Here is a 25411-nt window from a genome sequence, read left to right on the forward strand (position 1 = left end):
ACAAAACACCAGGCATAAGGCCGAGCCTTCCACCCTTTACCAAATATATAGATGCATTAATTAAATAAGAGATATTGTGATATCCCAACATATCCATGTTCCGACATGGAACAAACTTCAACTTTACCTGCAACTAGCAACGCTATAAGAGGGGCTGAGCAAAAGCGGTAACATAGCCAAACAACGGTTTGCTAGGAAAGGATGGTTAGGGCTGAAATGGCTAAAATGGGAGACATGATATAGCAAGTGATAGGTAGCGAGCATGGCAATAGAGCGAACAACTAGCATAGCAAAGATAGAAGTGATTTCGAGGGGTGGTCATCTTGCCTGCAAGGTTCTCAGAGTTGTCGAAAGCTTGATCCTCGTAAGCGTACTCGACAGGTTCCTCGTTCATGAACTCGTCTCCCGGCTCTACCCAAGACAAGAACACAAACAAGCGGAACCACAATCAACAACGAGGAATGCGCAAGCAATATGATGCAAAACATGTATGATATGCGAGATATGATATGCGATGCATATGCGTGCTCCGGAAGAAAAATGATGAACATGGCAGTAACTTGGCCAACCAAGCATGCCACTGGAAAGATGAGATGATTTCGGTCGAAATCGATATAAAGATCACCGGAATCGGATGCACGGTTTGCAAATGACAAGCAAAACAAGAATGACACTAATCTGCGATAAACAGCAAGATAGCACTTAAAATGCAACAAGTAACAATGCTACAGCACCCCAACATAGCAACAAAGCACATGGTAGTAATCTACAGGAGATGCTTGACAAAATATGAACACTGAGCTACGGCTAGTTCACAATATATCAAGCTCAAACAAGCATGGCAAAAGTGCAAAAGATTACTGGACATGGCAGAAAACAGCATCAGGTAGCAATGTTCAGAGCACGAAATTATCATGCTACAGGAACTTAACATAGCAAAACAAGGCACGGTAGTGTTATACTAAATGCACATGACAAAAGTCCCTTAGTTACCATAAGCCAAAAAGGATCAGAAGATATGATGGCAAGCATGTAAACATAGCAAGTGTCGTTATCAGGTTTCAGACTTAGCAGAAAGCAGAGCATGGCAGAAATATTAATATGTAGGCCTCTTTGTGAGCTTGATGCACCCACTACAGAGCAATGCATGACAAACCAAGCATACCTACAGCAATATGGCATGTTTATGAAACTATCCATGGCAAGAACAATTGCATAGCATGTATGGATCAACTACAATAAGCTTGGCAAAAATGCATATCATGTTAAGAATCTGCCAGAAATATTTTATAGCAAAAGTAGAGCAAGATTGAGTCATGCTATATTACTCTAAAATTGCACAAAATGGCAGTAATGGATCAATTACAACTATAGCTACAAAACATAATTACTGAACATCTCCAAAATATGCATGTATCTCTCTGTAGCATCAAGTTTACATGGCAACAAAATTACAGCAGACAAAGACTTGGAGAAATCACTAAGTCCCTGAAATCAGAAATATTACGGGGCCTACTTTGCATGCTTGTGCTAGTCACCACAGAGATCACAAAAATACAAGGACTATACCACTGGAAAGAAGGCATGTCATACTTCAAAACACATGTAGAGCTCATGCTCAAAAGATGCACAGAATAAATGATACAAAAATGACAAATCTCCAAGTTCTGCTAAGAACCAGAGAATAACAGCAACTAGCCCTCTTCCAACTAAGATTTGGGCATCAAGATGACCTCTAATGAACATGGTGCAATTGAACAAAATGAAGAGCATCACAAGACGAACAATTTGACATATTATACGCGCAAATCGGAGCTACATGCACAAAGTTATCGCATCGGGAACAGAGCAAGATACTGAGAAAAATTAAGACTTAGAAGAATTTCTGAGGCGAGAAAAAGTCAACGGGTACCGTACCAGCTCCGATCGGATCGGGCTCCCGAGCTCGTGCTCGAGCCCGACGGCGGCGGGGCAGGGACCGGCGGCGGCCTGGCCGGAGGAGGGCCCGGCGGCGGAGGAGGGCGCCGGAGGTGGCGGTCGCCGGCGGGGCGGCGGGGGCCGGCGAGGGCGCGGCGGCGGGCCGGGATCCAGCGGGCGGCGCGGGGCCGGCAAGCTCGTGGCGGCGGCGGCCGGTGGCGATGGCGGCGGCGGCGGGCCGGCCGGCGACGGGAGAGGCGGCGGAGGCGCAGTGCGGGCGCGGGCTCGGGCGGAGGCGCAGCTCGGGCCGCGGGGGCCGGGAACGGGCCTGCGGGCCGGCGGCGGCGGCGGTTGGACGATGTCCGGCGGGGACGGACGCTTCCGGCGGCGCGGTGGGAAAATCTCTAGGGTTCGTCTGCGAAACCGTTTTTCGGGATGCCCACATATAAATAGGTAGAGGGAGTTAGGAGACTCCAAATGAGGTGCGGTTTTCGCCCACACGATCGTGATCGAACGACCTAGAGCATGGAAGAGAGTTTGGTGGGCTTTGGGCTGGTTTCGGTGGGGGTTTTTGCTGGATACTCAAATGGACATTGCGGAGGCCCGGTTAACCGTTGGAGTACCAAACGACCTCCGAATGGAACGAAACTTGACCGGTAGTCTCCGGGTGGTATATTAAGACCACTTGACAAGCCTCGGTCCATTCCGAGAAAGTTTGACACACGCACACGAAAGAAAACAAGAGGGGTGCACCGGAGGAGATAGGAGCGCCGGATTGGAAAAGGGACAACGGGGAAAATGCTCGGATGCATGAGACGAACCCGTATGCGAATGCAATGCACATGATGACATGATATGAAAATGCATGACAAGACAAAAAAACAAAACGAGAGACAAAACCCGACAACGGAGGGAAAAACATAACACATAGCCGGAAATGGCAAGAGTCGGAGTTACAAATATGGCAAGTTACATGCGGGGTGTTACAACACTCCACCACTACGAGAGGATCTCGTCCCGAGATCTAGGACTGAAAGAACTCCGGATATTCGGAACGGAGATGGTCCTCGCGTTCCCAGGTGGCTTCCCGGTCGGAATGGTGCGACCACTTCACTTTCAGGAATTTGATAGACTTGTTGCGAGTCTTGCGCTCAGTTTCTTCAAGAATAGCGACTGGGTGCTCATGGTAAGACAAATCTTCTTGAAGGTCAATCTCTTCGAAGTCGATAGTGCGCTCGGGCATCTTGAAGCACTTGCGGAGCTGTGACACGTGGAACACATCGTGCACGTTCGCGAAGTTGGAAGGAAACTCAAGTTGATAGGCGAGGTCGCCTCTTTTGCCAATGATCTTGAAAGGACCCACGTATCTAGGGGCAAGCTTCCCTTTGATACCGAAGCGACGAGTGCCTATCATTGGAGAGACGCGGAGGTAGACATGGTCTTCGATCTCGAAAGCCAAATCACGATGCTTACTATCATAGTAACTCTTCTGACGCGATTGCGCGGCTTTGAGATTATCACGGATGACTTTACACATTTCTTCAGCTTCAGTGATTAAGTCATTACCAAGAAGTTGGCGTTCACCAGTCTCTGACCAATTGAGAGGAGTACGACACTTTCTGCCATAGAGAATCTCGAATGGGACCTTGCCCGAACTCGCTTGGAAGCTGTTGTTGTAGGAGAATTCAGCATATGGAAGACAATCTTCCCATATCATGCCAAAAGAAATGACACAAGCCCTGAGCATATCTTCAAGAATTTGATTGACTCGCTCGACTTGTCCACTAGTTTGAGGGTGGAAAGCTGTGCTGAAGCGAATATTTGTGCCCATGGCCTTCTGGAAGGAGTCCCAGAACTTAGAGGTGAAGATGCTTCCACGATCCAAAGAAATCAATTGTGGAATGCCGTGCAAAGAGACAATTCTGGAGGTGTAGAGCTCTGCCAGCTGAGCTGCTGTGATGGATTCTTTGATTGGAAGGAAATGAGCCACTTTAGAGAGCTTGTCGATGACAACGAAGATAGCATCATTTCCGCGCTTGGACTTGGGAAATCCAGTCACGAAGTCCATTTCAATATGATCAAACTTCCATTCTGGGATAGCAAGAGGTTGGAGGAGACCAGCTGGTCGTTGGTGTTCTGCTTTCACTCTTCGGCAGACATCACATTCATTCACGAATTGAGCAATTTCTCGCTTCATTCGAGTCCACCAATACGACTGCTTGAGGTCATGATACATCTTCGTACTTCCAGGATGAATGGACAGGAGAGAATTGTGCGCCTCGTTCATTATGACTTTCCTTAGATCACCTTTCGGAACCACAATCCGATCCTCGAAGAACAAAGTGTCTCTGTCATCAATGCGATAGCACTTGTATTTGGAAAGACCCTTGTAGATACCACGTTTCACCTTCTTCACCATGGCATCAAGGAGTTGTGCCTCACGAATTTGATCTTCCAAAGTAGGAGAGACTATGAGGTTGGCAAGAACGCCTTGAGGAACAACTTGGAGATTCAGCTTGCGGAAAGCTTCACAAGGATCCGGTTGGAATGGCTTGAGGATTAAGCTGTTGCAATAAGCTTTCCTGCTTAAAGCATCTGCAATGACATTAGCCTTGCCTGGAGTATATTCAATACTCGGATTGTACTCTTGAATCATTTCGACCCATCGAGTCTGCCTGAGGTTGAGGTTGGGCTGAGTGAAGATATACTTGAGACTCTTGTGATCAGTGAAAATGTCCACTTGTCTTCCCAACAAGAGATGTCTCCACGTAATCAATGCATGGACAACTGCCGCCAACTCAAGATCGTGAGTGGGGTAGTTCTTCTCGTTGGGCTTCAACTGCCGAGAGGTATAGGCCACAACTTTCTTCTCTTGCATTAACACAGCACCGAGACCTTGGAGAGAAGCATCATAGAAAACTTCATACGGCTTGGATTCATCAGGAGGAGTCAAGACAGGAGCTGTGACTAGTTTCTGTTTGAGAGTGTTGAAAGCGACGTCACACTCAGGAGACCAGACATACTTCACATGCTTCTGTAGGAGGTTGGAAAGAGGTTTTGCAATCTTGGAGAAATTCTCAACGAATCTTCGGCAATAGCTTGCAAGACCCAGAAAACTGCGGAGCTGCTTGACATTTTGAGGAGGTTCCCAATCCAGAACTGCGGACACCTTCTCGGGGTTAACAGCGATGCCTTTGGCAGAGATGATGTGACCAAGGAAAAGAACTTCATCGAGCCAAAACTCACATTTGGAGAACTTCGCATAGAATTGATACTCTCTGAGCTTGTCGAGCACCAATCGCAAATGTTTGGCATGATCCTGCTTGTTCTTGGAGAAGACCAAGATATCATCGAGATACACCAGAACGAATTCATTGGTATAGGGGTTGAAGATGAAATTCATCATCCGAGAGAACACTGGAGGAGCATTGACAAGGCCGAAAGACACGACAGTATATTCATAAGAACCAAAGCTTGTTCTGAATGCTGTCTTGGGAATGTCCTCTTCACGAATGCGAATCTGATGATAACCCATACGAAGGTCAAGCTTCGAGAATACTTTAGCCCCTTTGAGTTGCTCAAATAGCTCATTGATGTTGGGAAGTGGATACTTGTTCTTGATTGTCTTCTTGTTCAACGGACGGTAGTCGACACAAAGTCGGTCCGTGCCATCCTTCTTCTTGACAAAAAGAACACCACAACCCCATGGAGAAGAACTCGGTCTGATCAAACCCAGACGTTCTTGTTCATCGAGCTGCTTCTTCAATTCCTTCAGCTCGTTAGGTCCAAGCTTGTATGGACGCTTGCAAACGGGTTCAGTGCCAAGCTCTAGTTCGATAACGAACTCAACTGGCCGATGCGGAGGCATACCCGGAAGCTCTTCTGGAAAGACATCTTGATACTCGCAAACAACTGGAATTTGAGAGATGGCATTCAATTCGCCCTTCTCATTGAGAGAGAAAAACCGAATGGTTTCATCACGAGCGGCAAAAATAATCACATCCTCAGAAGAGTGTGTCAATTGAATTTCCCTGGCAGCACAATCAAGTTGGGCCTTGTGCTTAGAAAGCCAGTCCATCCCGAGAATAAGATCAATATCCGAGTCACCAAGAACAATTGGAGAAGACTGAAATTTATGGTCGCCCATCTTGATGGTAACATTCGGTACCATGGAACTTGCATTCATGCATTTGCCCAAAGAGACAACTGCTAACGGCCTAGGCAATCCTTGGAAATGCAATTCATGCTTGGATGCAAAAGGTCTTGATATGAAAGAAAGCGATGCACCAGTATCAAAAAGAACTTTTGCAGGAATATCGTTAACAGGAAGATTACCCATTATCACATCAGTAGATTCCTCCGCTTGAGCTGCATTCATCATATTCACCTTTGCAAACTTTGGATTATGCTTGACCACTGCATTGCTGGAAGATCTGACAGGAGGAGGAGGAGGAAGACGCCTCTGGTTGAAGCACTTGTTAGCATAGTGACCTTTCTGCTGACATTTGTTGCATGTCACCTCTGAGAGTGGACGGTGATAAGGAGCATTGGACTTTGGAGCTTGATTCTGAGACTTGTTCTGATAGCCAGAGTTGGAAGAGTTGGAAGAACTATGGCCACCTTTGTTCTTCTGCTGGTAAGGCTGACGAAACGGAGGAGGAGGAGGCAACTAGAACTTCTGTTGCTTAGCTGTCACAAGTGAGGAAGAAGAAGACTGAACTGCGTCTCTGACTCTTTTCTTAGAAGCCTCACACTTGAGCTGAGCAGCCTCTTGCTTCAGTGCCATATTGTAGAATTGATCAAAGTGAGTAGGCTCAACAAGAACGAGAGCTAACTGCAGATCCTCTTTAAGGCCACCTCTGAAGTGATAGATCATGCTCTTCTCATCAGGAACGTCTTGTTTAGCGAAGCGAGCAATTTTCTGAAACTGAATGTTGTATTGATACACAGACATGTTGCCTTGCTTGAGATTGCGGAACTCCTCACGCTTGCTCTCAACAACACTTTGTGGAATGTGGTGCGCTTTGAAGTCCCGACAGAAGTCAGTCCAAGTGATCACACGACCTCCTCTGGAATCTTTGTATTGCTGAAACCAATCAGCAGCTTGGTCCTTGAGCTGGAAAGAAGCGAACTTGACATAGTCCTCAGGCCTGACATTGCTACATTCAAAATGCTTGTTGATGTCCACGAGCCAATCATCGGCATCCGTGGCCTCGGCACAGTAGCTGAAAGACTTGGGCTGATTTGCGAGAAACTGGTTGAGAGTGGCAAAGTGAAACTGATTGTTGCCTTGACCTTGATTGCCTTGATTGCCTTGCCCTTGAGTACGTTCTTGCAAGAGTTGCAGAATCATCTGAGCATTGGCGTTGGTGGCTGCCATGATTGCTTGCCATGCCTCCGGAGGTGGAGGTGGTGGCGGAGGGTTCGCTTGACTCCCTTCATTGCGATCCGGATTCTGACGCGTTGGCGGAGCCATCCTGAAGAGGGTGACATCCGTTAGCATCTTGATAGACAAATAGATAAGTAGAATCAACGGATAGAAATTGCAACATATAGTCTTCACAATAAACATTCGAACGAAGATGAACGAATGAATTCCGTAGTAAATCATCACACTTCCATAAGTTGAGAAGCCACTTGAAAAAGATATGGAATGAACATATGAATTCGAAGTAACTCGAATACCACAACACAAAATAAAACAAAGTATTGGCTTGCAGAATAAGCCGGAACAAACATATGATAGATATTTCGTCCGAAGTTTTCGTGGTGGGGCCCACACGGGCTCAATCGTACAGCACCATCATGTACAAGGCTGTGCACATGACATACGAAGCGTCCCCGAGTCGGCAAAGCCATGGACTCTTTAAGACACAACGAGACCACTGTAAAATCAACCGTATACAGGCGGACCACTAGACGTCGAACCCCAATCTCATATCATGCGTCTGTCGGGAAGAAATCCTAAGGCTACTTGAATTCCCACTTATAAACTCCCAAAACTTTCTGGTTATGCAATCTGGTGTAGGGGATACAGGGGACACAAAATATATCACCCAAACTAACAATCCCTAGATCCAGCTGTATCCATCCGTCAACACATAACCAAGAAACCTTCGGAAATCGTTTACCTCAACCTTCGAAAAACATCCGTTATACAAGTTATGGCAATACTCCCGAACTCCCGCCCCAGTACTGGGTGGCGTCGAGGTGATCTCACCAACAACTGCATAAAAGAGATTTCGATGTCGGCGAAACTCAGGTATTCCAGAACTGCGACGATAAAATTGTGACGACAACACCTCGGAGCTCAACTCCCCGGGACACTGCCACAACCCCTAAATGACAGGAGGCACCAAGAACAATGTTCTCGTCACAAATCGATCGAAACAATTCCAAGATACCCGCGTGATCCTAAAAAAAATTTAGTGAAATTTGAGGAGAGAATAGTCAAAACTCTACGTCAAGAGACCTCACCAGAGCGACGAAGAGACTGAGGAGTAAAAAGAATCCTACTCTCCGATATATATAATCCTAAGACTCAAAACATTTTTATTCTAGACTCAACAACGTCAGCGATTCGATCAAGCAGGGGGCTCCTAAGTCGGGGATGGCTCTGATTACCAACTTGTAACGCCCACGATGCGGCTATATCTCCCACGTGTCGAGGCACGACTTAGAGGCATAACCGCGTAGTGGTTTTGTCGCAAGAAGGGTCATCTTCACACAATCCCATGTAATGAACAAGAATGGGATAAGGAGTTGGCTTACAATCGCCACTTCACACAATACATCATAAATATCATCATACATCATCCAAAATACAAACATATAGACCGACTACGGTCAAACTCCAGATGAAAATAAGACAACCCCAAATGCTAGATCCCCGATCGTCCCAACTGGGCACCACTACTGATCATCGGGAAAAGACACATAGTAACGACCACGTTCCTCGTCGAACTCCCACTTGAGATCGACGCCATCGTCTGCACTGGCATCGTCGGCACCTGCAACTGTTTTGGTAGAATCTGTGAGTCACGGGGACTCAGCAATCTCACACCCGCGAGATCAAGACTATTTAAGCTTGTAGGAAAAGGGAGGTGCAATGAGGTGGAGCTGCAGCGGCAAAAGCATATATGGTGGCTAACTTGCGCAAATGAGAGCGAGAAGAGAAGCAATGGAGCGGACGTCATCTAGCAATGACCAAGAAGAGGTCCTGAACACCTACTTACATCATACATAACACAGACCGTGTTCACTTCCCGGACTCCGCCGAGAAGAGACCATCACGGCTACACACGCGCTTGGTGTAATTTAAATGGGTCAAGTGACAAGTTATCTACAACCGGACATTAACAAATTCCCATCTGCCTCATAACCGCGGGCACGGCTTTCAAAAGATAATACCCTGCAGGGGTGTTCCAACTTAGCCTATCATAAGCTCTCACGGTCAACGAAGGATAAACCTTCTCCCGGAAAGACCCGATCAGTCTCGGAATCCCGGTTTACAAGACATCTCGACAATGGTAAAACAAGACCAGCAAAGCCGCCCGAATGTGCCGACAAATCCCGATAGGAGCTGCACATATCTCGTTCTCAGGGCACACCGGATTGTCCAAGCTTCCGATAGGCCAGACCAGAGTTGCCCCTGGTGGCCACCGGAGACTGACAGTTTGGACCAATACCCAGAGGAGCACTGGCCCGGGGGTTTAAAATAAAGATGACCCTCGGGCTCTAGAAAACCCGGGGGAAAAAGGTATAGGTCGCAAATGGTAAAACCAAGGTTGGGCCTTGCTGGATGAGTTTTATTCAAGGCGAACTGTCAAGGGGGTCCCATAAATCACCCGACCGTGTAAGGAACGCAAACTCAAGGAACATAATCCCGGTATAACAGTAACTAGGGCGGCAAGAGTGGAACAAAACACCAGGCATAAGGCCGAGCCTTCCACCCTTTACCAAATATATAGATGCATTAATTAAATAAGAGATATTGTGATATCCCAACATATCCATGTTCCGACATGGAACAAACTTCAACTTTACCTGCAACTAGCAACGCTATAAGAGGGGCTGAGCAAAAGCGGTAACATAGCCAAACAACGGTTTGCTAGGAAAGGATGGTTAGGGCTGACATGGCTAAAATGGGAGACATGATATAGGAAGTGATAGGTAGCGAGCATGGCAATAGAGCGAACAACTAGCATAGCAAAGATAGAAGTGATTTCGAGGGGTGGTCATTAGGTTCTCAGAGTTGTCGAAAGCTTGATCCTCGTAAGCGTACTCGACAGGTTCCTCGTTCACGAACTCGTCTCCCGGCTCTACCCAAGACAAGAACACAAACAAGCGGAACCACAATCAACAACGAGGAATGCGCAAGCAATATGATGCAAAACATGTATGATATGCGAGATATGATATGCGATGCATATGCGTGCTCCGGAAGAAAATGATGAACATGGCAGTAACTTGGCCAACCAAGCATGCCACTGGAAAGATGAGATGATTTCGGTCGAAATCAATATAAAGATCACCGGAATCGGATGCACGGTTTGCAAATGACAAGCAAAACAAGAATGACACTAATCTGCGATAAACAGCAAGATAGCACTTACAATGCAACAAGTAACAATGCTACAGCACCCTAACATAGCAACAAAGCACATGGTAGTAATCTACAGGAGATGCTTGACAAAATATGAACACTAAGCTATGGCTAGTTCACAACATATCAAGCTCAAACAAGCATGGAAAAAGTGCAAAAGATTACAGGTTCACAGACTTGGTGAAAAACTTGACATGGCAGAAAACAGCATCAGGTAGCAATGTTCAGAGCACGAAATCATCATGCTACAGGAACTTAAAATAGCAAAACAAGGCATGATAGTGTTATACTAAATGCACATGACAAAAGTCCCTTACGAACCATAAGCCAAAAAGGACCAGAAGATATGATGGCAAGCATGTAAACATAGCAAGTGTCGTTATCAGGTTTCAGACTTAGCAGAAAGCAGAGCATGGCAGAAATATTAATATGTAGGCCTCTTTGTGAGCTTGATGCACCCACTACGGAGCAATTCATGACAAACCAAGCATACCTACATCTAGATGGCATGTTTATGAAACTATTCATGGCAAAAACAATTGCATAGCATGTATGGATCAACTACAATAAGCTTGGCAAAAATGCATATCATGTTAAGAATCTGCGAGAAATATTTCATAGTAAAAGTAGAGCAAGATTGAGTCATTCTATGTTACTCTAAAATTGCAAACAATTGCAGGAATGGATCAATTACAGCTATAGCTACAAAACATCATTATTGAACATCTCCAAAATATGCATGGATCTCTCTGTAGCATCAAGTTTACATGGCAACAAAATTACAGCAGACAAAGACTTAGAGAAATCACTAAGTCCCTGAAATCAGAAATATTACGGGGCCTACTTTGCATGCTTGTGCTAGTCACCACAGAGATCACACAAATACAAGGACTATACCACTGTAAAGAAGGCATGTCATACTTAAAAACACAAGTAGAGCTCATGCTCAAAAGATGCACAGAATAAATGATACAAAAATGACAAATCTCCAAGTTCTGCTAAGAACCAGAGAATAACAGCAACTAGCCCTCTTCCAACGAAGATTTGGGCATCAAGATGACCTTTTATGAACATGGTGCAATTGAATAAAATGAAGAGCATCACAAGGGGAACAATTTGACATATTATACGCGCGAATCGGAGCTACATGCACAAAGTTATTGCATCGGGAACAGAGCAAGATACTGAGAAAAATTAAGACAGGAATTTCTAAGGCGAGAAAAAGTCAACGGGTACCGTACCAGCTCCGATCGGATCGGGCTCCCGAGCTCGTGCTCGAGCCCGACGGCGGCGGGGCAGGGACCGGCGGCGGCCTGGCCGGAGGAGGGCCCGGCGGCGGAGGAGGGTGCCGGAGGTGGCGGTCGCCGGCGGGGCGGCAGGGGCCGGCGAGGGCGCGGCGGCGGGCCGGGATCCGGCGGGCGGCACGGGGCCGGCGAGCTCGTGGCGGCGGCGGGCCGGCCGGCGACGGGAGAGGCGGCGGAGGCGCGGTGCGGGCGCGGGCTCGGGCGGAGGCGCAGCTCGGGCCGCGGGGGCCGGGAACGGGCCTGCGGGCCGGCGGCGGCGGCGGTTGGACGATGTCCGGCGCGGACGGACGCGTCCGGCGGCGCGGTGGGAAAATCTCTAGGGTTCGTCTGCGAAACCGTTTTTCGGGATGCCCACATATAAATAGGTAGAGGGAGTTAGGAGACTTCAAATGAGGTGCGGTTTTCGCCCACACGATCGTGATCGAACGACCTAAAGCATGGAAGAGAGTTTGGTGGGGCTGGTTTTGGAGGGGTTTTTTGCTGGATACTCAAATGGACATTACGGAGGCCCGGTTAACCGTTGGAGTACCAAACGACCTCCGAATGGAACGAAACTTGACCGGTAGTCTCCGGGTGGTATATTAAGACCACTTGACAAGCCTCGGTCCATTCCGAGAAAGTTTGACACACGCACACGAAAGAAAACAAGAGGGGTGCACCGGAGGAGATAGGAGCGCCGGATTGGAAAACGGACAACGGGGAAAATGCTCGGATGCATGAGACGAACACGTATGCGAATGCAATGCACATGATGACATGATATGAAAATGCATGACAAGACAAAAAAACAAAACGAGAGACAATACCCGACAACGGAGGGAAAAACATAACACATAGCCGAAAATGGCAAGAGTCGGAGTTATAAATATTGCAAGTTACATGCGGGGTGTTACACTGGATTTGCTAGATGCGGTTGGGTGACATTTTTACGTTTGGATAGTGATAGGGGAGCCAGGCCGTGCGTTTGGGCGGATATGTTCTGATTGTAGATGCTGTGATAAGCCCTAAAAGAATTGGCCCTAAACAATCTACAGTGAATCAAATGGCTACATAAGTTATGCGAGAGTTATATCTCACTTACAAGGAGATATATGCTTCCCTCGCTTCAAGGACTTTCAGTCGCTGTAGTACTGGGTTGGTCAGTATTGTAGCATCTTATTATACTGTTTTTGCTGTTTTGCATCACTTATTCGGTTTTTTTTAATTTCTTCTTTTCTTTTGGTTTTCTCTTTGGTTTTTATCGGTTTTCTCGGTTTTACATTGTTTCACTGTTTTGTATCGATTTTTTTCATCTTTATTTTTATTTTTCTGGTTTGCTTCGGTTTTATTTGTTTCTTTCTAAGTTTTCTTCGTTTTTATTTTCATTTTCACTGTGTTCCAGTGTTTTGGATCGGTTTCTTTGGTTTCTTTTTTGTTTTCTTTTTGGTTTTTTCCTTTGTTTTTTTATTTTTGGATTTTCTTGTTTTTTTTACCCTTTTATACACATTGTACATTTTTCGTATACAACAGGAACATTTTGTATACACGTTTAACATTTTTAAAATACATGATTAACTCATTTAATGTGTTTGTATGTGTGTGTGTGCGCGTGTGTGTGTGTGTGTAGATTGTATATTTTTCATATATAGTAGGAACATCTTTTTATACTCATTTAACATTTTTCAAATACACTATTACAATTTTCCGGATATATGTTTTGATGTCTACTTTTTTCATGCATATTGTACACTTTTGTATACATAAGATTTTTTCTTCTAGATGTTTAGCATTTTTCAAATACATGATTAACATTTTTTGAGATAAAAGTTTGATGTCTACTTTTTTCATACATATTGTACATTCTTCATATACATAAGAAATATTTTTCTTATACAAGTTTAATATTTTGCAAGTACATGATTAACATTTTTTTTCAAATCTATATTTTGATGTCTACATTTTTCATACATACTTTACATTTTTTATACATATGAAATATGTTTTCCTACATGGTCAATATCTTTCAAATACATGAGTAATGCGAACCAACCCATGGTTAGGTGGTTAGAGGGACTGTGGTATCCCCAGCCCATCAGGGTTCAATTCTTCGTGCTCGCATTTATTCCTGGATTTATTTTAGGATTTTCGGCGATGCGCATTCAGTGGGAGGAGACGTTCCCGTCGACGACGAGGTGCCTACGGTGCCTTCGTAAATTTTAAGATGATATGCCGGCTCAGTCTTTCGGAGGTGCTCATATGGGTAGGGTGTGCATGTGTGCGTTCATAGGGATGAGTGTATGCGCGTGTATATGAGCGCTTGCGTTTGTATTGTGTTCAAAAAAAAATACATGAGTAATATTTTTACAAATAAATATTGTGAACATTTTTCTAATACGTCTTAAACATCTGTAAACCATGCAAACATTTTTAAAATGTCACAATATTTTTTAATGTGCCAACATGTTTTGAAATTATGCGAACAACTTTTGTACACAGCATTAACATTTTCAAATTCATGGGTTTTTACCTTTTTATGTATGTTTAAGTTCTTGAATTTATTAGTTTTAGATGTTTTTTAAAATATGAAAAAATGTAAGAAAAATAAAATCGAATGAGAAGAGCGCGTGTCAGTAGCATATGAAAGACGCACCATCGCTACACGTTTTTACCTGGTACGCTTCGAGCTAGCTGGGTCTGGCACGTCCCTGACGCGAGGCTGCGCTAGGGGTCGCTACAAGCGACACATAGTCACGTCGCAAAGGCTATGACGCTAGACTAGAACAGCATTTTTTATTTGTTGCACGTCTACTGTGGCCATTGGGGATTATTTTTTCCAGCACATTACAATCGAAGTAACTCACATAGATGAGCATACACTCGTCCTTACGAACGCACGCACGCATACCCATTCTATGCCTATGAGCACCTATGAGAAACTGAGTTTGTCATAGCATCTTGACGTATTACGAAGTCACCACAGGTGGAGTTTTTACGAGTAAAATACTTTATTTCTCATAGAATGGTCATATCATTTACAAGAAGAAGAGAAATAAGAAGCTACATAGAGCTGTCTATAGTCTGAATCCATAAGTAGCCTTGTTAGAACATCTACAGTCCGACTTGGCAAATCCATTCTAAATGCCCACGGACGTGTTTGAGAGCGACCCGGACAACCTCTTAATGTCCTGCCAGGCAACGGCACTTCTGATATCAAATCCTAAAATCCATGCAAATCCATGCACATCCATAATCCATCATACACATGAATATCACAAGACCAATAAGTAGTTCCACAATGCAAACATAGTTCAAACAACAAATTTATTTGAAGTGCACAATTCAAACATTAAATTCCTTGGTTTTCATTGTGGATCCGCATATGCTCCACAAGATTATTGAGATTATTTAGTAGTTGCACATGCACCTGTTCATCTAGAAGATTCTGATGCATCCGTAGAAAAATCATAATCTGATATGCATCTTGCTCTGGGGTGTGAACTTGTTCTCTAGGTTTCTCAAAATCATAGCTTCGGGTTGCCCCTTCACCCTTGTCCTTGGTAAACATAGTCTGTAAAATGACACAACATGTCATCAGCTGCCATAAAGTCTCCGATTCCCGTATCATTGGAGCTCGATGAATGATTCCCCAACGAGCTTGAAGCACTCTGAATGCCCTCTCCACATCATTTCTAGTTGCTTCTTGCATTTTTGCAAAGTGGCTTTGTTTGTTCTCATATGGGGATCAGATATAGCCTTCACAAACGTTGCCCACTGAGGTTAGATACCATCGTCAAGGTTGTACCCCATGTTGTAGTTATGGCTGTTGACAAGGTAGTTGCATGGCGGCGCTTCCCCACTGCAAAGTCTTCTGAAAACGGGAGATCGTTGGAGCACATTGGTATTGTTGTGAGAACCAGGCATGCCAAAGAAATCATGTAAAATTCACAAGTCATCTTACGCCACTGCTTCGAGTATGATGGTGGCCGCTTTGCTGTGACCTTGATAAATTCCGCGCAAAATTTTGGGGCAGTTCTTTCATTTCCAATTATGCAATCAGGGCGCGGGAAAATTTCACGATGGTATTTAGGCACGTGCTCTCCCCTACCCGGACCATCTCACCAACGGCATCGGTGTCGGTACCTAGTGCAAGCATCCTCATAGCAGCTGCGTATTTCTACTTAACAGAGAATGAGAGTTGTCCGCGATAATCCCTGGTGAGCCTGAAGTAGGGATCATGTGCGTCCACTCCCTCCGCCACACGCAAGAACAAGGGTTTGCACATACGGAAGCGCCGATGAAACCATGTATCACGGAATGTGTTGGTACAGGATCAAAGTAGTCCTTGTAGAGCAGTTGTGCTCCAGCGATTCTATCCTGGTTCAAAACTCTTCTCCCTTTATAGAAACCTTGAAGTTTAGAATGTGCTCCACATCCCTGTCCATTTCCACTTGGATACTCATGATCATCATCGTCGCGGTATGTTGGTCCGACCCAGAAGGATCGAAGAACTCCTTTTGCATCAATTCATCAAGCTCCTTGTTTCCATACTCCTTGTCAGCCGAACCCTCCAAATCCATCGTTTGACCTAAAAAAATTTAAAAAAAACCTGTTTGGACAATTTGTCAAAAGCATGGAGGGCAAGGTGACCGAGAAGAGCAAGACGTACCATGGCAGCGTTCGGGGCGGCGAGACTGGCGGGCAGGAATTTTGTGGCAGTGGTGGTGGCGTAGAGGTGTCGGGGCGTGAATGGAGCAAGGGGGCCGACGCGGACAAGGAAGAAAGAGGAGAGGAAAAAGGTTGGTCAGACAAGGTCAGCGGGGAATTTGGTGGAATTTATGATGTGTCTAGTCTGTCGGATTCGCCCAGTCGTGCCCGAACCTCCTCATACGCCTCCCTTCCCCCCCCCCCCCCCCCCCCCCCCGGGATATGGGCTAGATATGGGGATGCCGATCAGCCCGGACGTATATGGTCGATTTGAGAAGCCCGGTTGGTTCACGATTTTGTGACCAATCACTAATCGGGCCGTTCGCGTGAACTTGTATGAAGCGTTTGAGCAGTTCGGCAATGGATGCTCTTAGAGATCAGTAGGTCTCCTAAGCACCTTTTTAGTTACTTCAAAGTGCACACATCTATAGACTGGTGTCAACGGGTGAACGGGCTAGACTGTAGTGTAGGTGCGGGCGGACCATGGTCCGAACTCCCAAACAACAATTTCGTTCTTGTTTTAAATTGGAGCCCTTCCATTTTTCTCTTCGACCAAATATTAATTTCATTTGAATAGTAAAGTTATCAGTATTGATCAAGTCGCCAACATGTAAATGTATTAAATTTTCTAAATTGAATTTCTTCCATACCGAGTGTAAAAAAAAAAATCACCGTTGCATTCCTCACAGACAAGATCTTGGAAGTTAGATCCCCCGAGGACATATCCCGACAAATATTTTTGAAACCCAAGTTTGTGTCATGAAAATCAAGATTTCTAATTTAAAAATTTGTTTTTCTAGAATGCACCGATAAGTTGAGAACTATTTAGATTAAAAAACAAGCCATTTCTATATAGTCGATTGCATCTCATTAAAATAGCAATTAAAAGACGCCTTTGCCATTTCCGAGGTGGGCCATGCATTGATGTTTAAACACTTGTGTAATGAAAATCATGTTTTGAGATAAAAATGCTTTTCCACCACAAGCCAACAAACCTATCATTGAAGTTTCTTGTATATAGACTCATGTATATATCATTAAATTACTTCCATGGACTTTTTAGCTCATGTAAAAAGCAATTTAGTATGATGAAATAGAGGGTTGTATTACAGATTTGGTTTTTCATCACACTAATTTTCTTTTCAAAAGTATCTTTAACAACATGTAAGCGATCATTCTATGGCATCGCTAAGATAAGCTTAGCATTATTTTCGACCAAATCTAGCCTCCGGCCCCCACCTCTTTGATTTCAACCACATCTTAGCTGCAGTGAGGTAATGTGGAGCGTATCAAGCTCTCCAAAGAGAAAAATATCGACTTGTAATGGTAGCTAGGCTTTTCTGAAGAGACCCAGTGTAAAGGTACAGAATTGTGTGGTTTCGAAAAATTCCATTCATAAACTGGAATACAAGAGAGCAAAATTAATATTTGAAATCTTGTTTTTACTAGCCGTTGTTTCTTGCTCCTGTCCTGATGGGTCTGGCGGAAGTGTCAAACCTTTGCTCTCAGATGACATTTGGACGAAGAGCTGCAAAGGAAGATGCAGACCGGGTCAACCATGCATCACTATCCTTCCATTGGTAACTCCGACGAGGAGCTACTAGTTCCATCCTGTGTCTTGACTATTTCTCCCATGCACGTACAAGACCATTGTCACTCCTATATAACCATGTATGTGTGCTTTAATTTGTTCTCATCACACCATAGTACAGCCTGAGAGCAGTAAGTAAATAGGAAGGAGTTTCAGTTTCGGGGCTCGACGATCTCCATGGCTTCCAAGCAGATGCTTGCCGTGGCGGTGGCATTCGCCATGGTCTTCCTCCCCTTGCTCGCTGCCTCTGCCACGGTCCACCCCGTGGGCGACGGCAGTGGGTGGACGCTCGGGTTCGACTACACCGCCTGGTCCAAGAGCAAGCAGTTCACGGTCGGCGACGCGCTAGGTAATCATGCATCCATTAGCCATTACCATGTGCCCTTCGTTCTCGCTGCACAAACGAGATTGAGCTGCTCACTGATTCACGGAGATGCGCGCGCGTGCTTGCAGTGTTCAAGTACAACAAGGCGCTCCATAACGTGGTGGAGGTGAGCGGCCCGGATTTCAAGGCGTGCAAGGACACCAAGGGCGGCGCCGCCTGGAGGTCCGGTGCCGACCAGGTCCACCTCGGTGACGCGGGGAGGAGGTGGTTCATCTGCACCGTGGGCAACCACTGCCAGATGGGCTTGAAGCTCAACGTCACCATCCTCGCCGCGGACGCGCTTTCGCCTGCGCCTGCACCAGCTCCGTGGTCGACGGTGCCATCGTCGTCTACTCCTCACAAGTCCAGGCGGCCCTTTGTTTCCAAGTGGTGATGACCTGCCGCTGCCGGCCAGCCCCCTGTATCAACTACCTTGTTCGTGTCTGTTTTTTTGCTAGTCACATCGTGCACGATGTGATCAATCGCACTGCTGGATCCATGTAATGTTCCCCATACCATGAAGATTTATGAGTTGTTCGACTCGTGCTATACACATACTATAAATTAAAATGCGCATTATTGTTGAAGGAATAAGGAAAATCTACCGTGCTTGGGCCCCTCCCGTGTCGGCATCTGCGGTTCGTTCTGGCTTCGAGATTCTCACCAAAAATGCTAGGAGACATTATTCTAGAAATTTCCTTCGCACTGGTATGTACTCCCTCCGCCCGCTAGAAAGTGTGCGTCTGGGTGTGTAAGACAAATTAACAAAGTTTGCAGAAACCCCCTTCCACCTCTCATTTAAGCTACTGGCAGCTCGAGTGTTGCTTCGATTCTAGTGTACAGTTAATGGCAACACAAAGCAAAAAAAACAATCCAAACACCAGAAAGTACTGGGCGCCAGAGAGTTGAGCTCCACTTTCACTGTTCCCGCCATTTAAACTACTAAAGTAACAATAGTACTTGGCGCCAGAGAAATTAGAAGAGGCGCCATGTTTAAGAATTGAAACCCAAGCGTCTAACCCAGCTACAAAAGGCAGCTCACATGAAGCAAACAGTACACCACACACACACTATCCATGGCCATGGACTTGAACATAGCACCACCAGATGAGGAAGAACATGAAGCTGCCTTGTATGGGCAACCTGTACAGGAAGAAGATGAAGCTGCCTTGCATGATGAACTACAGCCTGCACACCACTTTGATCTAAACATGGACCCAGGTACTCTTTGCTGATCTGTTCAATTCTTCTTGTTCAATTCTTTTGCATACAGTAGCTAATCATGATGGTGCCTTGAGGTAGAAGATGAACATCAGCCCATGTTGCCCGTACTGCTGGATCACATCGTGCACGATGTGATCAATCGCACTGCTGGATCCATGTAATGATCCCCGTACCATGAAGATTTATGAGTTGTTCGACTCGTGCTATACACATACAATAAATTAAAATGCGCATTATTGTTGATGGAAGAAGGAAAATCTACCGTGCTCGGCCCCTCCCGTGCCTGCATCTGTCGTTTGTTCTGGCTTCGAGATTCTCACAATGCTAGGCGATATTATTCTAGAAATTTCCTGCGCACTGGTATGTAGAATACATAACCCATTCTTTTAGATACGCCTAGAAAGGATGTCAACTTTATGTCAGCGAGTCAGAGCGTGAGATATTGGTTGCATGCACACATGGTTATGTCTCTTCATCCATAGAAAAACTAGTACTACTACTTTATGTTCTTCTGAGATGTTCATTCTTTGGTATCTTATGAAACAAGATTTATTTTTAAATCAGTTTACATATTTCGATTTCTGACGTCGAGATCTAAAACGAGATCAAAGTGGATTATGTTGTAATCCATTTTAAAATTAGTGAAACATGTTTCACTTATTTCTAAAAACAAATTCCACTCGTTTCTTAAAACTCAGTGTAGAATATATTCAAAACATTGATTTCGCTCATCTCAAAACTCAGATTTTACTCATTTCAAAACACTTTCAATCATTTCAAAAGACTTGTTTCACTCAGTTCAAATAAACAATTTCAATCATTTTCAAAAAGAGCAATTTCACTCATTTAAAACAACATATTTCACTCATTTCAATCAACAAATTTAAATAATTTCCGAATCATTGATTTCACTTAATACAAAACACTCATTTCGCTCAACTAAAAAAATCGCTTATTGTAAAGAAGTGATTTCACTAATTTCACATAATTTAAAACTATGTTTTCACTCAAACTGTTCTGCTACAGTAACCTGATCTGCTACAATGCTCCTTACAGGAAACTGTTTTGCTATAGTCGTCTTAGAAAACCTGGACCGCCACTGTACAACTAGAGGATGGGAAAACGGGGCACCCTGTGGGGAGAATATCATACGGAAACCAATATTCAATGAAAACTTCGTGAAAACCATATTTTAAAGTTTTGAAAAAATCTGAAGAAAATACGGGATGTTAAGAGGGTGATGTTTTATTGCCACGCAAAATTTCAAGTTGAAACACATTACGAGATGTGAGCTATAAAAAAGACAAATTCAGCCCTGAATAGTGACATTACTGTTCGGCACTATTCAATGCTGATTTTGTCTTTTTCATATCTCACATCTCGTAATGTGTTTCAACTTGAATTTTTTTGTGGCAGTAAAACATGATCCTCTTAACATCTCGTATTTTTTCAGATTTTTTTGAAACTTCAAAATATCCTCTTCTCGTGGTTTTCACCGGTTTCCATCGAATGTTGGTTTCCGTATGATATTCTCCCTACACGACATGAGTCGCTACAGGCGCCTTATGTACGTGCGATTGGGCCTGCCCAGGTGTGACGCCTAGTGTGCGTTTGTTCGGCTCCTATCCAGTAATGCGACCGATACAGTCATTCAAAAGCCTGAAAGGTTCCTACATGGATCGGCCACTAGTGTGGGGGGAATATTAGGTGCAACCAACACTTAGACGCTCCCATGATACCAATTCAACAACTTCAAATTTAAATGTTTCAAAAAATTCCAAAAACAAAATCATGGATGCTCATAATATATGTGTCTTTGTTGTTTCTCAATGTGTATATCTAATTTGGATATGATTTTTTTTAGGGTTGGTAGACAGATATGTTGTGAACATCCATGATTTTTTTCGGATTTTTTAAAACATTTAAAGTTGAATTTTTCGAATTGGTATCATGGGAGCATCTAAGAGATGGTATCACCTGATATCCTCCCCACTAGTGTGGCCCAATAATCTTCATAATTTTACTTATTTATATATTTTCATAGAATGTATATAATAGATTTATTTATTGTAAAACTCATAAAACTCATATTATATCATGAAAATCATGTACTGCAAAAAGGGAAATTGTTCATGGATGACATAAATATTATGTTCATATATTGAATTAAAAAACTCATTTAATATTTGGGAAATGTTCCCTACACTAAAAAACATGTATTAACAAATATGTTCCTGGTTTTAAAACAAATCATGAATGATTATGTATGTGCTCATGTGCATTGATCAAATGTTCCATTATTTTCCAGCAAAATAAATTAAAATATAAAATATAGTAAAAAGGTAAAAAGGAAAGAAGATAAAAATAAAATGTAAATGTAAATGAAAAGCAAACGTGCGAAAAGTAAACAGATACAAAATATGTTGTAGAACCACTCATACATTAATTTGATTTTGCTAGCACAATTCTGCACTATAATCTATGTCACCGCAGCAATGTGCACGACAGGTCAACTCCACCATGCAAACCAAGAGCGCACTTACAAAATCAATGAAGGATCATGAACAAATTATGTTTAGATCCACTCATCCATCAATTTGATATTGTTAGCGCAATTCCGCACTATGATTTATATCACCGCAGCAATGTACGTACACGGCAGGTCAACTCCTCCATGGAACCCAGGAGTGCACTTACAAAATAAATTAATTATCATGGACAAAATAATGTTTTAGATCCACTTGTGCACTAATTTGTTCTTGTTAGCACAATTCCGCTCTATAATCTATATATCACCGCAGCAATCTGTACATCAGGTCTACCAGCAAAAAAGAAGAAGCACAATCAACTCCTGCATGGAAGCCAGCAGGCAGCAGCGCAATTACAAAAATCAATTAAAGATCGTGAACAAAATCATGTTTAGTGCGCTTGATGCTCAGCTTCAATGAGTGAACCTGGTTCATCTGACATAAGAACGTTCGTGGAGACCAACGAACAAAAGCCAGCTTAATTTGCGGCGGTGGTGGAGACCACAACCAACGTTGGGGTTGAGGTTGAGTCGAGTCGATCCCAAGTCAAGTTGACGTTGGTGTCAACGGACAAACACCTTGATTATCGGGAGGGAATGTCCAGAGCAAGCGCCTGTCTTAAAATAAGTGCTAGTCGGTGATTATCATCTGCATGCCAAACCGAGGGACTGACTTTAATCATTGAGAAGCCGCATTGCGTTACCCCTAACTGCCGGTGGGAGTGTTAACATGGTCATCAACAAAGCTGGAATTAACTCCTAACTCATCAACCTAGCTAGGATTAATCTCCTGCCAACATAGTTCAAGCCCATGAGTCAAAATATGCTGTTCCCCCACGCCAAAAAAAGAGTGTCAACATGCTGTAACGAACTAATCATCCAGATTATTAATTGTACACTTGTGATTTCCTAATCTTCTACGAAAATAATACGATATCATGTGGCATTGTCAACGCGTCCATAGCTGCAAATAATTCAACTACCAGTGTGGTACGGTAACCAACCTCCTAATCATTCAGACGAATTCTTTGTATGCACTGAACTAAACACACTAGCTAATAAGGTCATGCATGTACGTGCTCGTCCTCATGGCCTTCTTGATCTATAAATACTCGTCGAAACCACACTATTGTCACCATCAAGCACTCTCTCTGCAAGTCTCTTTCATTAGACACACGCAAACAGTAGTAAGTGAACAAGAATTGGAGATGGCGATGGCACCCAGCAAGGTTGTGGTGCTCATGGCGTTCATGGCCGCTGCGCTGAGCTCTGTGTCGATGGCCGCGGGGCTGCAGCACGGCTTCTACTACTCGTCGTGCCCGCAAGCCGAGGACACGGTGAGGAACGTCGTGCAAGGCATGATCAACAATGACCCCACCATGGGCGCCGCCTTTGTTCGCCTCTTCTTCCACGATTGCTTTGTCAGGGTACGTACCTTAATGAAAACACATGCATGCCACGCTACATTTTGGAACACTTGGGGTTTCATTGGAAATCTATATAAACTTCATATGTGACATTTTTATTCCATATAAACATACTACCCCTGTGTCCCTTCTTGAATACATGAGACTATCAAGAAAGCATGCATTGAACTTTCTAATTTTAACTACTAACATTCAAGAATAAACTAAAACTGTCAAGGTGGAAATAATACACTATCAGATTTTTCATGTGTGTATAATTTGTATTTCCATGAACTTTTACCGAAATGTACTACATAGATACGTACAAATCTGGAAAAGTATATTTATAATGACCTTTTACAGGGTTGCGATGCCTCTATTCTGCTGGACCCGACCACCAGCAACCCGCAAACTGAGAAAACAACAATCCCTCTGCGCGGGTACGACGCCGTGAACAAGATCAAGGCCGCCGTGGAGGCCGTCTGCTCTCGTGTCGTCTCATGTGCCGACATCCTGGCCTTTGCGGCGCGTGACTCCATCGTCGCCTCAGGCGGTTTCAACTTTCACATGCCATCCGGCCGCCTTGACGGCTTCCGGTCAATCGCCGACGAGGTCTTCCAAGGCATCCCGTCCCCGGCATTTCAGCTCCAAGAACTCCTTGACAACTTCGCCACCAAAGGCCTCAACGCAGAGGACCTGGTGGTGCTCTCCGGCGCGCACTCCTTCGGCCTCACGCACTGCAACTTTGTCACCCCACGGTTGTACCCCACCGTCGACCCCACTATGAACGCCACCTTTGCGGCGGCTCTCAAGAAGGTGTGCCCGCCGCCGAGGAACGGCGGGGGATTCATCTCCGTGAGCAACAACCGCGTGACGGACCCGAACAAGCTGAGCAACCAGTTCTACCATAACGTGGCCTCTGGGCAGGTGTTATTCACGTCGGACCAGACATTGATGGACCAGACACCGACAACCGGCAACAAGACGGCGGCCATGGTAACCGACAACGCCGCTAACCCCATCGCATGGATGGCCAGGTTCGCAGGGGCTATGGTGAAGATGGGAGGCATCGAGGTGCTTACCAGGACCGACCCCGGCGAAGTCAGGAAGGTCTGCTTCGCCACCAACAACGCGAGCTAGAATCGGCGGAATTAAACATAATTAAGTGCGAACTTGGGCAGCTACAACTTGTGGACTTTGTTGGTGTAATCCTTGTTATTTTGGTTTCATTCTAGTTACATATCTACTTCATTATCGAGCCTCAAATTAGCTATGTACAAGTTGCTTTTCTTAACAACATTCTGATTTAACAAAATTACTCAGCTTCCTGAAGATCGCTCTACTTTTCTTGCCATATTACATATTTTACCCCGTACTAACAGGTTGGGCCGTCATCGGTCCAAAGTGGCTACTGAGTCAGGTACCAACTAGAATGTGTACTCTTCGTAGGCGCAATCGACATGATAAAGTGGGGCTAAACAATTTAGATACTCCCTTCAATCCAAATTAATTGACATTGTTTTAATACAACTCTAGTAAAAAGTTGTACTAAAGCGGTGTCAATAATTTAGATCAAAGTGAGTAGTATATTTGATGGCAAGCAACATGCAAATTCAGGGGAATTGTGGAGAGCTAAACAATTGAAGAAGTACAGACGCACAAATGGTCTCTGCTTTAGCTGGGTGAAAAATTTGCACCAGGTCATGTATGTGCTAAGCAAGGACAAGACACGGTGCAAACACATGCAGTTGGATTGCAAACTGAGGAGAGTGGTATTATTCTTGATGCTG

The 25411-nt window shown here is 44.4% G+C and overlaps 2 protein-coding genes across 2 annotated transcripts; both read left to right on the forward strand.

Annotated features, from left to right (window-relative positions):
• The first annotated feature begins 18277 nt into the window (after positions 1–18277).
• On the forward strand, positions 18278–18858 carry LOC109779604 (mavicyanin-like). The gene is made up of 2 exons (XM_020338243.3): positions 18278–18449; positions 18554–18858. Exons 1-2 carry the CDS (start codon positions 18278–18280, stop codon positions 18856–18858), a joined length of 477 nt encoding a protein of 158 aa, XP_020193832.1.
• A 4510-nt stretch (positions 18859–23368) lies between these two features.
• Positions 23369–24936, forward strand: LOC109779607 (peroxidase 2). Its single transcript, XM_020338246.3, has 2 exons — positions 23369–23642; positions 23985–24936. Exons 1-2 carry the CDS (start codon positions 23424–23426, stop codon positions 24759–24761), a joined length of 996 nt encoding a protein of 331 aa, XP_020193835.1. The 5' UTR covers positions 23369–23423; the 3' UTR covers positions 24762–24936.
• The last annotated feature ends 475 nt before the right edge of the window (positions 24937–25411 follow it).

The sequence above is a fragment of the Aegilops tauschii genome, chromosome 5, assembly GCF_002575655.3.
Source record: "Aegilops tauschii subsp. strangulata cultivar AL8/78 chromosome 5, Aet v6.0, whole genome shotgun sequence".
Classification (NCBI taxonomy): Eukaryota; Viridiplantae; Streptophyta; class Magnoliopsida; order Poales; family Poaceae; genus Aegilops; species Aegilops tauschii.